This window comes from Hyperolius riggenbachi, chromosome 3, assembly GCF_040937935.1.
Source record: "Hyperolius riggenbachi isolate aHypRig1 chromosome 3, aHypRig1.pri, whole genome shotgun sequence".
NCBI classification, from domain to species: domain Eukaryota; kingdom Metazoa; phylum Chordata; class Amphibia; order Anura; family Hyperoliidae; genus Hyperolius; species Hyperolius riggenbachi.
Window position 1 is genome coordinate 33,819,883 of NC_090648.1, and position 18,690 is coordinate 33,838,572.

Below are 18,690 nucleotides of genomic sequence, written 5' to 3' on the forward strand. Positions count from 1 at the left end.
TTGTTATTAAAGGGGCTTCCCAGATTCTACCATAAACTCCTCTGCTCCTCCCCTACTCTGGACCTTACCGCCACATGTGTGGTGCAGTCCCAGGATTTCCAGCACCGGGGAGGTGGATACAAAGTTTGGGGTGCAGGAGGGTTGCTACATTACGTAGCAAAAAAAAAGAGAAAAGAAATGAATTGCAGGAAGCACCATTGCAAGATGATCCCTATGTCGAATCATCTGGGTAAATCAGATGATAAGTTAACATGTTAATCAACCACTCACATCTAATTCACTAACTGAAACAAGAGAAAAACTCTGGACAAGACAAAAATGTCCAAAGCAGTTTTCTGTCACACTGTTGGGTGAGCGGTGCAGTGGTAGCTGAGCCATGCCAATTACACATCACATAACAATCACCAGGAATTCTAGAATTGTATTGGGCCTCCCTGATCTCTCCCTATTTACTCCCCCCCCCCCAACTCCCCACTCTCTGCCTATTTACCCAGCCCCTCTCACCCCATTCTCTCCCTGTTTACTTTCTCTCAGTCTTAGGCACCCTCATTTCTACTTAGAGGACCTCCATCCAAAAAAGAAAAATCTGTCTGCGCTGCTGTAATGAAAAGTTATATTTACCTCTGGAGTCTTGTCCCACCAAGCAGCCCCGAAGACCCTGCCTCACTCCACTTCCTGCGCCTGGCCCCGCCTCCCCTCTCTCCTCCGAGAAAAACACCAAGCTATTTACTGCAGTAAATTGCCGGGCGTTTTTTCGGAGGAGAGAAGGAAGGTGGAGCGAAGCGGCGGAACTTGCAGGGCCGGGCCGAGGCATAGGCTGGAGAGGCTCCAGCCTCAGGGCGCAGTGTAGGAGGGGGTGCACAATTCATTCAGCTGTCATTCCTAATTGTGTATGAAGCAGAAAGAAATAAGAAAAGGGGATACATAGCAGTGACTGCAAGCCAGATAACTAGAGATTAAGGTGTTGGGGAGGTTGTGGGCCCTGTGGCCGTCTTAGACTAATAGCAATCAGTGTGTGACAGCTGGGGTGGGAGGGATGGAGGGGTGCACTTTGATGTCTCAGCCTTGGGTGCTGGAGGACCTTGTCCCTGCTCTGGGCGGAAGTGTAGTGATGCGGGGTCTTTGGGGCGGCTTTGTGGGAAAAGACTCCGGAGGTAAATATAACTTTTCATTACAACAGCGCAGACGGATTTTTCTCTATTGGATGGAGGTCCTCTTTAACCTTTTTCCCCAAAGACACATACGCTCTTCCTATTTACTCTCTCTCTCTGTCTCGCTCTCTCTCTCTCTCTCAGTATCCCTGGCTCCTATCTCTCCTTCCTCTCTATTCAGTGGGCATCAGATGTTGCATCCAGGGGTTTTCATCCAGCCGCTAGACATCCAGTATACAACTGCTGAACAACCACCAGTCTGGACTCCCCACGCGGCCAGTTTGTTACACTCATGGAATCGGAGGTGGCAGTTGATGAACAGTTGTTTGACAAAAGAACCAATGGTCAGCTATGTGGTTTAATACAGTGACCAGATTTTCCTGGGCCCAACCTGGGACAGTATAGGTGCTAAGTTACGTCAGTGCGGCAAAAAATGGGCTTGGTAATGACGTCATGTGGGCGGAGCTAACGGTAATGTAACGCATAACAGTGAGGCGGCAGGTCAGAGTTTCTTCCCACAACAGTTAGGCAAAGTGACTCTAAGGGCTCGTTCCACTATAGTGGCACAGCCAATACAAGTGGATGGGCCTGTTTCCACTTGTGCGTTGTGCGGAGCGTTTTTGTGTACGGGGAAAATCTGCAGGGCAGAGCCGTCAGAATTCGCTCCCCGCACACCGCTATGCAAATCGCATTCAATGTATTTAATAGGGAAATCGCATGCGGTTTTTGCATGCGGTTTTCCCCGCGATTTCGCATGCGATTCCGCATAAAAATCAATGTTAATTTACACAGGCAGTGATATGGTTAAAATCGCACGTACCCTTACCTATGCAGAATCGCGGCAAAAAACGCATGCGGAATCGCACCCGCATGCTTTTTCCTCCGCGGCGATTCCGCACCGCACTAGTGGAAACGAGCCCTAAGGGTAATTAGACATCATTCCACAAACACATAAGGAAGCAGTGTTTCTGCCATGACAGAAGATTTGCATCATGGATGTGCAGATGATAAATCAGCAGAAACTGATGCTATTTATTAGCATACCATTTAGTAATCATGAGACAACAAAACGTCAAATGCTGTAACAATAATCCGAAAGCAGCAAATGTAGCCAACTTTGGCCATCAAGTAATAAATGCAGCAACCGTTACCTCTGACACATAAACTGAAACAACCGTTACCTCCGACACATTAAATGCAAGAACCATTACCTCTGACACATGATATGCAACAACCCCTACTTCCGACACATGATATGCAAGAATTATTATTAGGTGTCCCAGCATAGGTAGCTAGGCATATGTAGGTGCCCCAGTAAGTAGCTAGGCATAGGTAGGGGTCCCAGTATAGGTAGCTAGGCATAGGTAGGAGTCCCAGTATAGGTAGCTAGGCATAGGTAGGGGTCCCAGTATAGGTAGCTAGGCATAGGTAGGAGTCCCAGTATAGGTAGCTAGGCATAGGTAGGTGCCCCAGTATAGGTAGCCAAGCATAGGTAGGTGCCCCAATAGGTAGCTAGGCATAGGTAGGTGTCCCAGTATAGGTAGCTACTAGCTAGGCATAGCATAGGTAGGTGCCCCAGTATAGGTAGCAAGGCATAGTAGGTAGGTGCCCCCGTAGGTAGCTAGGCATAGGTAGGTGTCTCAGTATAGGTAGCAAGGCATAGTAGGTAGGTGCCCCCGTAGGTAGCTAGGCATAGGTAGGTGCCCCAATAGGTAGCTAGACATAAGTAGGCGTCCCAGTATGAATAGCTAGGCATAGTAGGTAGGTGCCCCAGTAAGTAGCTAGGCATAGGTAGGTGTCCCAGTATAGGTAGCTAGGCATAGGTAGGTGCCCCGGTATAGGTAACCAAGCATAGGTAGTGCCCCAATAGGTAGCTAGGCATAGGTAGGTGTCCCAGTATAGGTAGCTAGGCATAGGTAGGTGCCCCGGTATAGGTAACCAAGCATAGGTAGTGCCCCAATAGGTAGGTAGGCATAGGTAGGTGTCCCAGTATAGGTAGCTAGGCATAGGTAGGTGTCCCAATAGGTAACTAGGCATAGGTAGGTGTCCCAGTATAGGTAGCTAGGCATAGTAGGTAGGTGCCCCCATAGGTAGCTAGGTGTCCCAATAGGAAACTAGGTAGGTGTCCCAGGCCAGTATACAGCATAGTAGATATAGGTAGCCATCCGAGGAGCGGGGTAAAAGTAGCCAGGCGGGCAGGGAGGGATTGGGGTATAGGTAGCCAGGACGCAGGGAGCGGGGGTAAAAGTAGCCAGGCGGGCTGGGAGGGAATGGGGTATAGGTAGCCAGGACGCAGGGAGCGGGAGTAGAAGTAGCCAGGCGGGCAGGGAGAGTGGTCGCTCTGCTGGGAGTCACGCGCCTTTAACTTACTTCCGGTTCCTGCGGTCCATGTGGAACGCAGAACCGGAAGTATGCGCCGCATACGCATACCCGGCTTCAGGGAGAGTGAGCATTGTAGGTGGGGGGGTGGAACTAAAGCGGCCATGCGGCCGATCTATTGGTGTGTGGGCAGGGAGGCAGGCTGGGGCTGAGGCTGATGCGGCCGAGTAGCCGTGTGGCCGCACCCTCCCGCACGGTGTCCAGAATCCTGTGGCCGGGACGTTTCCCAGGACACTTTGCAACCTGGGACCGGGGACCCCGAACCCAGGATGTGTCCCGACTAAAGCGGGACGCCTGGTCACCATAGGTTTAACCATCCTGTGAGCTGGTTCTCAGGGCAGGTCATACAAACAAAAATGACACCACCTTCCTTTCTCTTCCCAGGAAGAAAGGCCTAATAATAAACATATCATCTGGGCTCGGAGCTATCCCTTTCCCGAGGTACTCCCTGTACTGTGGCACTAAGGTATGATCGTTATTATTATTATTACTTTTTATTTATATAGAGCCAACATCTTCTGTAGCGCAGTACAGAGTACAAAACAAACATTGGAGAACATACAGTATATGCACGAGAAGCTCAAGACATTGTACAGTCAGGACATCCAGACAATTTAGAAATTACTAAAATTGATAAACTTTCATATAGTAAATTACAGCAGAATAACAAACACTTGGAGGAGGTCCCACCCTTGCAAGCTTACAATCTAGAGGGTTGTGGGGAGGAAACAATAGGGAAGGAGACACAGGGCTTAATAGGTGAGGCACTGAACCATCAATGGTACCTATAGCATCGTATAGGCTTGTCTGAAGTGGTGTGTTTTTAGAGTACTTTTGAAGGTTTCCAGGCTCGGAACATGATGGACAGGCTGTGGGGGAGAGTTCCAAAGGAGAGGGACCGCCCGTGAGAAGTCCTGGATGCGAGAGTGAAAGGAGGAGACCAAGCTGGAAGAGAGAAGGGTCTCTTGGGAGGATCTAACCAACACCATCACAGCCACTAGTGGCAGCTGGAGGACACTCGGGGGAAACATTCTACTGTATATTGACTTGAACATAAACCAAGGTTTGACAAGAGGGCATTTTTGGCCAAAAAAAACTTGGTTTATCTTCGGGTATATTTAGTAAGTAAAGAGAACCTACAGTAAAAATAACAGAATTTAAAAAATTGCTTTTTTTTTTATTTTATTTTTTTTTACAATATTTATTTATAGATTATTTAGTCAGTGTTTGCCCATTGTGAACTTTTTCCTCACCCCGATTTGCATTCAGAAATGTATTGCTGGTGGTGACATCTTTACTTTTGGCAGGTGCATCACTGAGGAATGGTTGTGTTTAGTGTGTTCTGAGCTGAATAGAAAGAAACAGAGTGCACTGGGAGAAGCAGGGCATATAGCTAATCAGCCTAGGCGTGACATCACACTTTTACAGTAATTTTCCTGGTTTCAGCATTAGAAACACTTCCTATAGCTGTATACTGGTGTATATTGGTTTGTAACCCCGCCCACACTGTGATGTCACGCCTAGGCTTCCGCCTGAATAATTTACTGCATTCTGCTACATGTCATTATAGTGCCTCTTTAATTAAAGGAAACCTGAAATTACTTTAAAGGGGTCCCCCGGTACCTGTAAAAAAGCTAAAACTGAATCTTTAGCGGCGCTATAGCGGTGGTTTAGCATGAGCTCTGAAGCGAGATTTATTCTCGCTTCAGAGTCTCTTTAAAAGAAAAGACTTTCACTTACCTTGGGCATCTGCCAGCCCTCTGCAGACTCCCTGTGCCCACACCGCCACGGAAAGATCCTTCGGTCCACCGCCACAGATACATTTCTTTATTTGTTTATGCAAGTCGAAGGCCACTGCGCCTGTGCGGCCCTGGCCACGCCCGTCCTTGTTTGCGCCCTGCAGAGGCGCGGTATGAGAAAACCTGGTACGGGGCGACGGGATGGGGGCTGGCAGAGACCCCAGGTAAGTGAAACTCTTTTATTTTTTTTTTAAGTCATTACAGGTTTCCTTTAAGTTGCCCATCTGAAGGTGCATAAATCAGTGTTGTAGTTACTGTATGTCGGTGATAAATGGTGTCGAATGTCCTCGCCCTAGTTTAGGTCCTTTTCACTTCCTATGGACCAGTTTTCTTCTCTATCCAAAAAGAGCACCTTATTACCCTGAGAAGTGTGTCTCTTCTCCTTGAAATGTACATACACTACAGAATCTTGACCAGCAGAGATATTGCCCTGAGCCCTATGTGAGGGCACCTAGTAACCCCTTTCCCACCCAGCAGTCTCTCCAGTTCTCCCCAAGCCCCCCATGCAGAGTAACCTAGGGAAACATATAAGAAAGTATTTACATGACCTGTCTTGGTGGTGGTTGCAGTCCCTCTACATCCAACTTACTGACTGACCAAGAGGCCATTTCCATCTCCTGCTATATTGGGGATCCAATGGGTAAATAGCCACCAAATTCGCTACACATGCCAAGCTAGTCCTAAAAACACAAAAATAAAATAGTGAATCTGATTTGGACTTGTCTGCTTAATTATGTTATTTTGGGGTCATGCTGGTTAGTTTGCTACACTGTTACTACAAAGCTGCTGAGGTGGCATAGCCTGATGTGACTGGCCTGTTCACACTACTTGCGGTGCAACACTGTACACAATGCGCAGTGCCATTGCTGGTCGTGGAGGGACCCCCTTTCTATCAGGGCCGGATTTACCATAAGGCAGTATAGGCACGTGCCTACAGGCTCCTGATGATGGAAAGGTGGCTCACTCCCCTCCTCGAGTGTCTCCTTCCTCCTTACCAACTCACGTGGACCATAAATGAGAGGCTACTCATCCATCTCTCTGCATTCCACTGACAAGATCTCCCTTTAGTCGGGGGCACTCTAGCTACTTAAAGCGGATCCGAGATGAAAAAGTAACTATAACAATTAACTTGTCTATATATCTTATCTAAAGTTTAGATAGTTTACACAGCAAATCTAGCTGCACACAGCTTCAACAGTTTATGATTATTTATTCCTGTGATACAATGACAGCGGCCATGTTCTGTTTGTCACATTGTCACAGGCTGAGGGCTGGAGATGCTATCAGCTTGCCTGTGTGTAAATTCAGTCCCTCCTCCCCTCCGCCTCTGAAATCAATGGCTAGTAACCTCCTCCTCCTGCCCAGATTGAGCTCCCATAAGCCCCTGCTACCTGGGACTGAGTGCTAAGGCTCTCTGAAAGGCTGTGGGCGAGGCATGTTTAGTTTATAGGGAATTAGAGTATTAAAACAAAACAAAAAAAGTATTTGGCTTGAGGAATGCCCTATAAACTATATGAAAGGAACACAATTATGCAATGAATAAAAGTTTATCTCGGATCCACTTTAATTCTATGTAGCCAGAGGAGCACTCAGTATTATGGGACACATGTGGTTACATACCCAGGGCAGGGGAAGTAAGGCCTCCTTTCCACAAACTGTTGATAGGCAGTGAACTGCTCACTGATGCCTGGTAACTGCTTGTTGCTGCATAATAACTGCTTACTTCTGCCTGGTAACTGCTTGCTGAGCACACAGCTCAACAGTCCGTGGAAAGGAGGCCTTAGGAAGAAGTGATAGCTGGGACAATCAGCACACTTGTAATGTGGTTCAGCAGGGGTTTATAGGTTCACGGAGGGTGGAGTCTAGGGTGCCAGGACATCTGTGCCTATAGTATACCTCCCAACATTTTAAGTGTCGAAAGCGGGACACTTAGGCCACACCCCTGGCCACACCCCCAACCCCATAGTCACGCCCACTATTTATTTATTTATTTATTTAATTAAATTTTTTTTATTAATTACTCCCGAAAGGGAGGGTGCCAGTGGGTGGGGGGGGAGGGGGAGGAGGGTGGTGAGGGTGGCCGTGGGTGGGCAGAGAGGGGGGAAAAGAAAACCCAATCGAGGCACCAGCCCGGGAATGCGTATGCGGCATGGATGCCGGCCGCTATTAAGCTTCTCCCTCCCTCCCTCCTAATGTGCCCCCAGTGTCCCCTTCCCCTCCGCAGAGTAAACAAATGTGCAGCAGAGCAGGCTGTAACTTTACCGTTGCCTCTCCGCTGCCTATGTACTGGGATCCCATCTGCTCTTCTCGCGGCTTCCTGACAGCAAGCCGCTGCATCCTGGCTAAACCTGACAGGATTGGCTAAACCTGACAGGAAGCCGCGAGAAGAGCAGATGGGATCCCAGTACGCAGCAGAGAGGCAACGGTAAAGTTACAGCCTGCTCCGCTGCACATTTGTTTACTCTGCGGAGGGGAAGGGGGCACATTAGGAGGGAGGGAGGGAGAAGCTTAATAGCGGCGGGCATCTATGCCGCATACGCATCCCCGGGCTGGTGCCTCGATCGGGTTTTTTTTCCCCCCTCTCTCCCCAGCGGCCGGGACAAAGGGGGGGGGGGGGGCAGCGCGGGACAGCGGGACGGCCACCCAAAATCGGAACCGTCCCGCCGAAAACGGGACGGTTGGGGGCCCTGCCTATAGGCTCCTATGATATAAATCCGGGCCTGCTTTCTATGTATGAGAATGGATCGCACCTCCACCACACACAAATGCTGCACACTGGCTTTGTTGGCCTTGGCATGCAGCGCTGTATCAGGAAGACGTTTCCCCTTCAAGATCACAACTCTGTCTCTGTTGTATTCAGCACCTTCCCAATAGCGGGGCAGATTCACATCCTCGTCTCTCTCTGTGTCCTGCAGGCCTGCATGGATTTCTTCACCCGCAGCCTGAGCTTCGAGTATAGTCCGTTGGGGATTGATGTGCAGGTAAGTCCACATGGTACGTTGTTAGAATGAGTGCATTGAGGTGTATCTAGGGAAAACTGTGCCTATGGCAAAGACTGAAATCATCCCCCAGGGAAGGATGTGTGTCTGTATGGGTGGGGAGGGGAGTGTGTGTTTCTGTATGGGTGGGGAGGGTGTGTTTCTGTATGGGTGGGGAGGGTGTGTGTCTGTATGGGTGGGGAGGGGAGGGTGTGTGTCTGTATGGGGGGGGAGGGTAGGGTGTGTGTTTGTATGGGTGGGGAGGGGAGGGTGTGCACCCTCCAAATCGGTTGAATTGGTTGTGTTCAAGTTGAAGTGAGGCATGGCCTGTAAGAATGGGCCATCCTGTAAATATCTCCCAAATAAAGGTTAGGCAACTTGTTTCCCTAAAAGATGGAGCCAGGCAGCAGTCAGGGCCGGCCCGCCCATGAGGCGGGGTGAAACTTTTGCCTCAGGTGGCACTTTTGGGGGGGCGGCACCTGCCCATCCGTGGGTGTGGGGGGCCACCCGAGCTGGAGGGGATAGCGGGCAAGAAGGGGGTATTGGGCCTAGCGGCGGGGAGGTCCCCCGTCCTCCACTCCCCTCCAGCTTTAAAAAGTTACGTTGCTGCGGCTATTGTAAGAGGCACGGACGGGGATCACTCACCTCTTCCTCGTTCCAGCGTGTGCTCCACTGACGTCACTTCCTGCTACGCCGCCCGCTAGGCCCAATACCCCCTCCTTGCCCACTATCCCCTCCAGCTTGGCGGCCCCTTACATCCACGGGGGGGGGGGGGGGGCGTTGATTTCTTTAAAGATTGCCTCAGGCGGCAAAAAGTCTAGGGCCGGGCCTGGCAGCAGTATGTACCCCAGATAAAAACTAGTATCTGTATGGAAGAACATCAAGGATGCTATGGAGCAGCGCCCCCGGTACCAGGCGCCCATGGCACATGCCGTATCTGTACCCCTGTAGATACGCCTCTGCATTGAGCACCTCTTGATATACACTGCTGGTGGCCACCTCACTGTTCTGCACTGATGGCTGTTTGGAAAATAGTGGTGATTTGTAAATAGGAGCTAAACTTTAAGAGGAACTCCAGTGAAAATAATATAATAAAAAAAAGTGCTTCATTTTTACAATAATTGTGTATAAATGATTTAGTCAGTGTTTACCCATTGTAAAATCTTTTAAATCCCTGATTTACATTCTGACATTTATCACATGGTGACATTTTTACTGCTGGCAGGTAATGTAGCTGCTGCATGCTTTGTTGGCAGTTGGAAACAGCTGTAAACAGCTATTTCCCACAATGCAACAAGATTCACAGACAGGAAACTGCCAGGAGTACCACTGTCCTCAGAGTTTCTTGTGAAAGGGGTTTCACCACAATATCAGTCATACAGCGCCCCCTGATGGTCTGTTTGTGAAAAGGAATAGATTTCTCATGTAAAAGGGGGTATCAGCTACTGATTGGGATAAAGTTCAATTCGTAGTCAGAGTTTCTCTTTAAGGTGGCCATACATCAGGCGATATGACCGACCATCCGATTTGATGATTAGAATCAAATCAGATCAAAATCGGTGCCGCCGAAAGCATGCCCGCTTGCCCATGTGATCAACTTCAGGGCTGAAATTGGTCGAAGATATCGATCAATCATGCTGCAAAACGACGGGCCAAAGTGCTGCAACGTTAACGGCATGAGATATCGGGACGAGCGATGAATACTTTACCTGTCGGTGTCCGCTACTGGCTCCATCTCCGCACTCTTCCTTACATACTTGTGTGTCCCACGTGGTTGTCAGTGTAATGTGTGACTCTACTGCCAACACTCTGAATGGCCCCAGGGAGAGCAGATTAGATTTGGGGAGACCTGGGGGCCCAATCAGGTGGTGGCGGCTCCACAGATTTTGAATAGATTTTATTTCGAAGTGTATGGCAGTCATCAGGGCCGGGTTTACCATAAGGCACAGTAGGCACAAGCCTACAGGCGCCTGATGATGGAAAGGCGGCTCCCTCCCATCCCCGAGTGCCTCCCTCCTTTACTATGCAGAGCACCCAGCTCTCTGCATTCCACTGACGAGATCTCTCTTCAGTCGGGGGCACCTCTAGCTACTTAATATTGAGTGTCCTTCTGGCTACCTAATACTAAGGGGCACCTATAGCTACTTATGATGGGTAAAGGAAATAAGAGAGAAGGGACAGTTGGTACAGCCAGAACCCTTGCGGTGCAGTTTGTGGGTTTGAAGGTTTATGGAGGGGGCGGAGTCTAGGGTGCCAGGACATCTGCGCCTATAGGCTCCTGTGATGTAAATCCGGGCCTGGCAGTAATAGATCAAAATCTAGAGATGGATCTATCTGGTGGTTGAATCTGGAGAACATCTATGAGTGTATGGTCACCTTTATAGCTAGGCAAGAAATATTGCTTAAAGGACTTACGAGCCCAAAAGAGGAAAAAAATGTCTTTACCTTTGTGAATTTGTAACGCACGGAGGACGCCATCCGCGCCCTCCGTGCAGCTCCGCCGGGTCCCCGCTGCTTTTGTCCCCCCCCGCCGGACCCCGACCCCACAGCCCGGGTCGGGCGCTCCTTCCTCCACAAATATGGCCGCCGGAGGAGGCCGCGGCTGCGCAGTCCGCACCGCCGCGAGTGCGGCTGCGCAGCTCTAGGTCCTCCCTCCTCGATCCACGCTACGTAGCGTGGAACGGGGAGGGAGGTCCTAGAGCTGCGCAGCCGCACTCGCGGCGGTGCGGAATGCGCAGCCGCGGCCTCCTCCGGCGGCCATATTTGTGGAGGAAGGAGCGCCCGACCCGGGCTGTGGGGTCGGGGTCCGGCCGGGGGGGACAAAAGCAGCGGGGACCCGGCGGAGCTGCACGGAGGGCGCGGATGGCGTCCTCCGTGCGTTACAAATTCACAAAGGTAAAGACATTTTTTTCCCTCTTTTGGGCTCGTAAGTCCTTTAAAGTGGGATTGTCAGCCATAAAATCAAATTCCAATTACCCACTGCTCTGTGTTTATTATTTAGTCTACATCCTGACTCTGCATTGCAAACATTCAATATAATCATAAATGTGTCTGCTGTACTAAATCTTATCTCAGTCGGCCTGGCTCTTTTCTCGTACATTGCTGGAGAGAGGGAAGCTTGTTATCTCCCCTCCCACATTGCTGCTCCTCACTGATTGGCTGAGGGCAGTTCAGAGTCACACGAGGTTGAGAAGGGAAATACCACAGCCCTCTGCAGAAGCTGCTGAAACACGATCTATGCTGCTGTGCTCACATGTGTTTACAAAGCAAGCTGGACAGGGCAATGCCGTTTCTAGTATAGTACAGAGCTAAGTGGGGAGGATGGTTTGCAATAAATACACCATTTCAGGTAGGAGGGAACAAAAAGTAAAGGAGGAAATGACATCAAGATTGGCAGTCAGAGGCAGTGAAGATGGAAAACGCCTGGAACAGTTTTCTCTTTATTTACAATATAACATTTACTGAAATGAAAACGTGGACCGTGCAATACATATATGTAAGTAGAACAACTATTTATCTACTTATATGTGTGTTTTTTTCCTGGGATAGTATGGCTGTCCTTGCTGCTTTAAAAGCAAGACAGCAATAGTACCACTCATAACCCTTCCACTCCAGGTTTCCTTTTATTAACATACACATAATTTCTTTGTTAACCAGAGTTTTTGGGTGTATTCAGCCTGGAGAAGCAATGCACCTAAGTCTCTGCCTAACACAGGTGCGGTTGTTCTCAGTGCTGCCTCACTGTGGACTTGATAGCTGTTGGCGTCTCTCTCCACAGAGTGTGATGCCACTTGCGGTCTCCACCAACATGTCGGGAAATGTAAAAGCTAACCTCCTCGTGAAGACGTCCGATGATTTTGCCCGGGAGGCTCTGAACACCGTAGGCCTGACCCACCGCAACAACGGCTGTCTCGTCCACGCCATCCAGGTACAACATGGCTTCTGAATCGTCCGCCAGCTTCATGGAGGCCTCCTAAGATGAGCTGCTGGAAGCAACTCCTCCAACTATTAGTGTTTTTCTTATTATTGTTTAGTATTGATATAGCGCTGACATCTTCCACAGCGATGTATGGAGTATATTGTCACCTAACTGTCCCTCAGAGGGGCTCATAATCTAATCCCTACCATAGTCATATGTCTATGTATGTATCGTGTAGTGTATGTATCGTAGTCTAGGGCCAATTTAGGGGGGAACCAATTAACTTATCTGTAGGGTTGGCTTTACCATAAGGCACTGTAGGCACATGCCTACAGGCGCCTGATGATGGAAAGGTGGCCCACTTCCCTCCCCTAGCACCTCCCTCCCTCATTCCCTATGCAGAGTCCTGATGATGAGATAGTAAATAAGAGATTACTCACCCTGCTCTTGGCATTCAACTGAAGAGATCTCCCTTCAAACAGGGGCACCTCTAGCTACCTAATCTTGGGGACACCTCTAACTACTTAATATTGAGGTTCCTGTAGCTACTTAATCTTGAGGGTACTTTTAGGTATCTAATACTAAGGGGCACCTGTAGCTACCTATGATGGGCAAGGGAAGTAAGGGATAAGGGACAGCTGGGCCAGCCAGCACACTTGCAGTGCGGTTCAGCGGGGGGGTTGTAGACTCCTAAAGGGCAAAGTCTAAGGTGCCAGGACATCTGTTTCTATAGGCTACTTGGAGGTAAGTCTATGCCTGCTTAGCTGTATGTTTTTGGGATGTGGGGTGAAACATGGAGTGCCTGGAGGAAACCCACACAGACAGGGGAGAACATACAAACTCCCTGCAGATAGTGTTCTGAATGGGATTCGAAAGGGGAACCCAGCACTGCAAGGTGCTAAATACTACACCACTATGCTGTCCAACACTTAAACAAGATTCAACTAATTGCCCAAGATTTAAAAAAAATTCCACTAACATAGCTCCAGACAACTTGAGTAAATTACCTGTTAAAATAAAAAAATTGCATACCCTTTGAAGATCCCAATCTTTGGGGTCACATGACCTCAAAGCCCATTCCTCTTTCTCCCCCGACTCTTGCACTGGAGGCAGAACGCTGCACATCACACTGATGACACAATACACTGAATCTAGGCTGTGCTTCACTCAGTCCCTAATGCAATCATGAAGCGAGAATAAACTTATGTGATAATGAATTTTATGTGTAGTACAGCTGAGATGGAACATAAGAAGCAAAGAAAAGGTTCTCATGTCGCTAGTGCAGGAAGAGTTAAAGAAAAAAGAACTTCAGTTGTTATTGATGCAAAAGTGCTTCTTTGAGCTCTTCCACCCAACTTGGGTCAGAGACAGTCCTGTTTTCTGAAGCGCTTATACATTAAAGAAACAGCGAGAGACAGGTTCAAATAAGGTCTTACTGTAGGGAAGTTCAAAGGGTCATTAGGGTTTGGTTTCTTAACTGCAAACATTAGAGAATCATGCAATGTTAAAAAAAAAAAGCTACTGTATATAACTGAAGGTAAAAATATGAGACTTTTTTCTTTGCTATTACTACACATACAATTCATTGTGTCATACTTTTTTTTCACTTCAGTGTCACTTCAATGACACAGTTCAAAATGGTATAGTCCAGCGGACTGCACTACAAATAACCCCCTCTGTCACACTGCAAATACATCCCTCGAATAGTAGGCAAAACTTCCTCTGTCATTTCTCAAAAAGCTATCTCCATAAAGTCAGACACCACAATTCTTTGAAAGCAGCTTATTCTCACAACTAAAAGTCCATCTCTGTTGGATTGCAGCACAGTACTTTGAAACAGAAAACTAGTATGTGTAAAACCAATTTTTATCTGAAATATAAAATGAATGCATGTGCATATAACTGAATCTTTAAAGAGAACCCGAGGCAGGGTTCTTCCATCGCAATCTATATACAGAGGCTGGGTCTGCCTATAGAGCCCAGCCTCTGTTGCTAGTTAGTTTCCTCCAAAGCCCCCCCCCCCCCCCCCCCTGCACGCTGCGAGACCCCATTAAAAGCAGCCGCGCTGGCGACACGCAGCGTGTCGCAGCCGGCTGTGTTTAGCTCACTACTGTCAGTCTCGCCGCTCCCCCGCCTCCTGAATCACTCCGGTCCCCGCCCACATCCCTTCCCTCGCCGCTGATTGGATGGAAGGGACGCGGGCGGGGACCGGAGCGATTCAGGAGGCGGGGGAGCAGCCAAGACATGACATTCATGAGGTAAACACAGCCGCATAGCGCGGCTGTGTTTTATGGGGTCTGACAGCGCGCAGGGGGGAGGGCTTTGGAGGAAACTAACTAGCAACAGAGGCTGGGCTCTATAGACAGACCCAACCTGTGTGTGGGGATTGCGATGTAAGAACCCCGCCTCGGGTTCTCTTTTAAAAGCAAATCATATGTCACCGGCTCTCTGGTTCACTTCATGCCGTGGCGTACCGCAGCTGTTATCCTGTGTTCCTCCAGCATGTTTCTCTCCTCCCTTCCCCCCAGAGCCGGGACAAGGTCCTTCAGGACCCAAGGCTGAGACAGCAAATTGCACCCCTACATACCTCCCACCCCAGCCGTTACCCACTGATTGCTATTAGACTAAGAGGCGCCCCAGGGCCCCCAACCTTAATCTCTAGTTAACTGGCTTGCAGTCACTGTTATGTATGCCCTTTTCTTATTTCTTTGTGCTTCAAACACAGTTGGGAATGACAGCTGAATGAATTGTGCGCCCCCTCCTACACTGCACCCTGAGGCTGGAGCCTCTTCAGCCTCTGCCTTGGCCCGGCCCTGCTTCCCCCTACTGGTTTCGTCAACCATTTGACTCGTCAGGGGCTTGAGTAATCTCAAACGGATGATACAACTTAATAGATGTTTGTATGGCGAGCTTTATATTATTTTTTGCTTTACTTGGGCGATAAAATTAAGGCTAGCTAGTTCAGCCATGATATGAACCAAATGTAAACATCACAAACAAAGCTCAGAGGCTTTTGAGCAGAGCAGGGACTCCATGTACTGTGCCCATGCAGGGGAGGACACAGGAGGACAAACAGAGGACACAGAGGGACACAAAATGGCATAGAGGAGGACACAAGGGGAACAGAGACGGACACAAGAGGAACATAGGAGGACACAAGAGGTACAAGGGGGCAGGAGGTACAAACGGGGCATAACCCAAAAGATGCCCCTTCACCATGGATGCACCAGGTTTAGCATATATTTTTTCCCCTGTTTTTTCCCCCTCTAAACATAGGTGCATCTTATGGTCAGGAGAGTCTTATGGTCTGAAAAATATGGTATTTGGCTAGTTTGCTAACATGCTTTAATCTTTATTCATTCATATTATCAAATAAGTATATCTCCTCCAATGTTAAATTGACCGTTTGCTGCTTCCACCATTTACCATGCTTTAACCCTTACTTACTAGCAAGCTGCTCCTGCATGGACAGATCACAGACAAATCATTCCAGCCCCTAGCCTGTGTCTCACTACTACAAGCAAGGGGAGGGGGAAGAGGCAGGAGGGACAAAAACACTGTGTGTATAATTCCTTATCTTAACAGCTAAGCATTATTATCCTGATTCAAAGCTTCCTGTCTGTAAAATACAAGGTCTAGCTTAGTGGCTAATTTAAAAGAAAAAAAAGTAAGCTTTCAGCTAGTAAGCTACAGTGCGTGGTTCAGAGGGGTTGGCCCTAGAGCTGCGCAGCCGCACTCGGGGCAATGCGGACTGCGCAGCCGCGGCCAGCTCCGGCGGCCATATTAGGAGCGGCATGAGAGCCCGACCCGGCCTGCAGGGTCGCGATCGGCACGGGGGGCGATTTCAGGAAGGGGACCCGGCGGAACTGCACGGAGGGCGCGGACGGCGTCCTCTGTGCTTATAAACATCTTCCAGGTTCTTGACTTTTTTAAGGACTTTGGCCTCGTAAGTCCTTTAAGGGCCCTGCCTCTGACATGGGAGACCAGGGTTCGAATCTTGGCTCTGCCTGTTCAGTAAGCTGCACATATTCAGTAGGAGACCTTAGGCAAGTCTCCCTAACACTGCTACTGCCTATAGAGCGCGTCCTAGTGGCTGCAGCTCTGGCGCATTTAGTCCGGCAGGAGAAAAGCGCTATATAAGTCTTTGTCTTTCTTTTTTGTCTTAATCTAGTATCACCCGTAAAAAGCTGTGCATGGCTGACATTGATCCCTGATGTGTCTGTATTGTTTTCCAGATGTACCTGCTAGATCTGATCTTCACAGACTACGTTATAGGTTCCAGGATCTTTGTCTGGATCGCCAGAACTGCCTCCCGCGCTTTTGCCAGAAGACAGAAATTACAATAGGCATGAATTCAATGTATTTGAAGGCTTGAAAGGCTCCTGTCCAATAAATATGAACTTTAAAAGCTTGGTGACTATTAATTGTTTATACTAACTAAAAGGGTCTCCCGAAGCCCCTGTGTCCATGCTTGGTCTCCCGAAGCCCCTGTGTCCACGGTTGCTGGAGAGGAACGGCTCGCTAGGGCACTGTGCTGAGTTGCATTGTAACACAACACACAGCTATTTCTGTAGTAGTGCAGTACCGATCCTACACATCATGATGAATTATTATTATTATTATTTGTATTTATAAAGCGCCAACATTTTATGCAGCGCTGGACATTAATTTAGGTTACAGATATCTGCTGTTTGCAAAACTTGCACTGCATTACATTTACGAAGTAAACATGGCCCCCTTTAAAGCGGATCTGAGATGAAAAACTAACTATAACAAGTAACTTGTCTTTATATCTTATCTAAAATTTAGATCGTTTGCACAGCAAATCTAGTTGCAAACAGCTTCAACAGTATATGATTATTTCTTCCTGTGATACAATAAGGGCAGCCATGCTCTGCTTGTCACATTACACAGGCAAGCTGATAGCAACTCCAGCCCTCAGCCTGTGAAAACTTCACTCCCATCTCCTCCTCCCCTCTGCCTCTGAAATCTCTGGCTAGTAACACCTCCTCCTCCTGCCCAGACTGAGCACCCATAAGCCCTTGCTACATCTGTCTCAAAGTGCCAAGGCACTGGAGCTGTGGGCGAGGCTTGTTTAGTTTATAGGGAATTCGAGTATTAAAACAAAACAAAAAAAGTATTTGTCTTGAGGAATTCCCTATAAACTATATGAAAGGAACACCTCTATGCAATGAGTAAAACATTTTCTCGGATCCACTTTAAAGTGTACCAGAGACTTTATGTACACTTCTTGGTATTGCTTGGAGGACATTGGAGAAACTCTAGGTGCTTTGAAAGTACCTACTAGACGCTAAATTCCCAACCTAATTGGATATAGAATACGGGAGAATTACCCTAAAAAGTGACTCGTGGGGGGAGGAATTTCGGGGGGGGGGGGGATTAAGGGGTTAAGGGAGGGTGAAAACAGAAAATGTATAGTTTGTCTCATTTGTATCTTGCTATTATTGCTAACTGTTGTTCTTTATATTCCACTATGAGCAAACTCAATAAAAAGTTTTGAAAAAAAAAAAAAAAAAAGTGTACCAGAGATCAAAAAAATAAAACAAATATATACATACCTGGGGCTTCCTCCAGCCCCATCCGCCTGGATCGCTCCCATGCCACCGCCCTCCGCTGCCCACAGCTATGAGAACTGGGTCCCGTCTCTGCCATCATTCGGAGCCAGTCTAGCGTAAGAGAAGTGCACTGTTTGCGTATCTCTCCAGCAGCCGCTGGAGAGATACGTAGAGGGCGCACTTCTCCTGCGTAGGCTGGCTCCGATGACGTCAGTGACGGGACCCGGTTCTCATAGCTGCGGGCACCGGAGGGCGGTGGCATGGGAGCGATCCAGGCGGATGGGGCTGGAGGAAGCCCCAGGTATGTATATATTTTGTATTTGATCTCTGAGTCCCTTTAAAGAGGAACTGTAAGAAAGGATAGAATTTCATCCCAATTAGTAGCTGATACCCCCTTTCCCATGAGAAAGCTTTACCTTTTCTCGACTAGATCATCTGGGGGAGGCGATCTGTATGGTTGATATTCCTCCCACAGTGTGATAGGTCCTGAGGGCCCTTTTCCACTAGAGCGATTGTGATTGCTGAATCGCAAAATCGCAAATCGCTAGTGATTTTTAAATCGCTAGAGTTGTTACTTTATCATAGAAATCACGAGAAGTATTTTCCACTACAGTGATTCGATTTGGAAATCGCTAATCGCAAATCGCAATCGCTTGCTGGAGCGATTTTTACAATGATAATGCAATGCAAATCGCAATCGCATAACAGAATTAATGAAAAATCGCAATCGCAATCGCTGGCGTTTGTGATTTGTGATTGCGATTGCTAGTGGAAAAGGGCCCTCAGTTTGCTGTCTGTGAACCTCATTGCATTGCATTGTGGGAAATAAGGGCCTGTTTCCAATACACGCAGATTGGATGCAGAATGGATGCAGAAATAGTGATTCCA

General features: G+C 48.3%; 1 protein-coding gene across 1 annotated transcript in view; it reads left to right on the plus strand.

Moving 5' to 3' along the window:
- LOC137562535 (very-long-chain 3-oxoacyl-CoA reductase-B-like) overlaps positions 1-16,634 on the plus strand; it is a 72,908-nt gene extending 56,274 nt beyond the window's left edge. Inside the window, exons 8-11 of the mRNA XM_068273965.1 lie at positions 3,915-3,996; positions 8,245-8,310; positions 12,086-12,235; positions 16,462-16,634. Of these exons, the coding sequence (XP_068130066.1) occupies positions 3,915-3,996; positions 8,245-8,310; positions 12,086-12,235; positions 16,462-16,572 (409 nt within the window). The 3' untranslated portion in view covers positions 16,573-16,634. The remainder of the gene's footprint in view (positions 1-3,914; positions 3,997-8,244; positions 8,311-12,085; positions 12,236-16,461) is intronic.
- Positions 16,635-18,690: the final 2,056 nt, after the last annotated feature.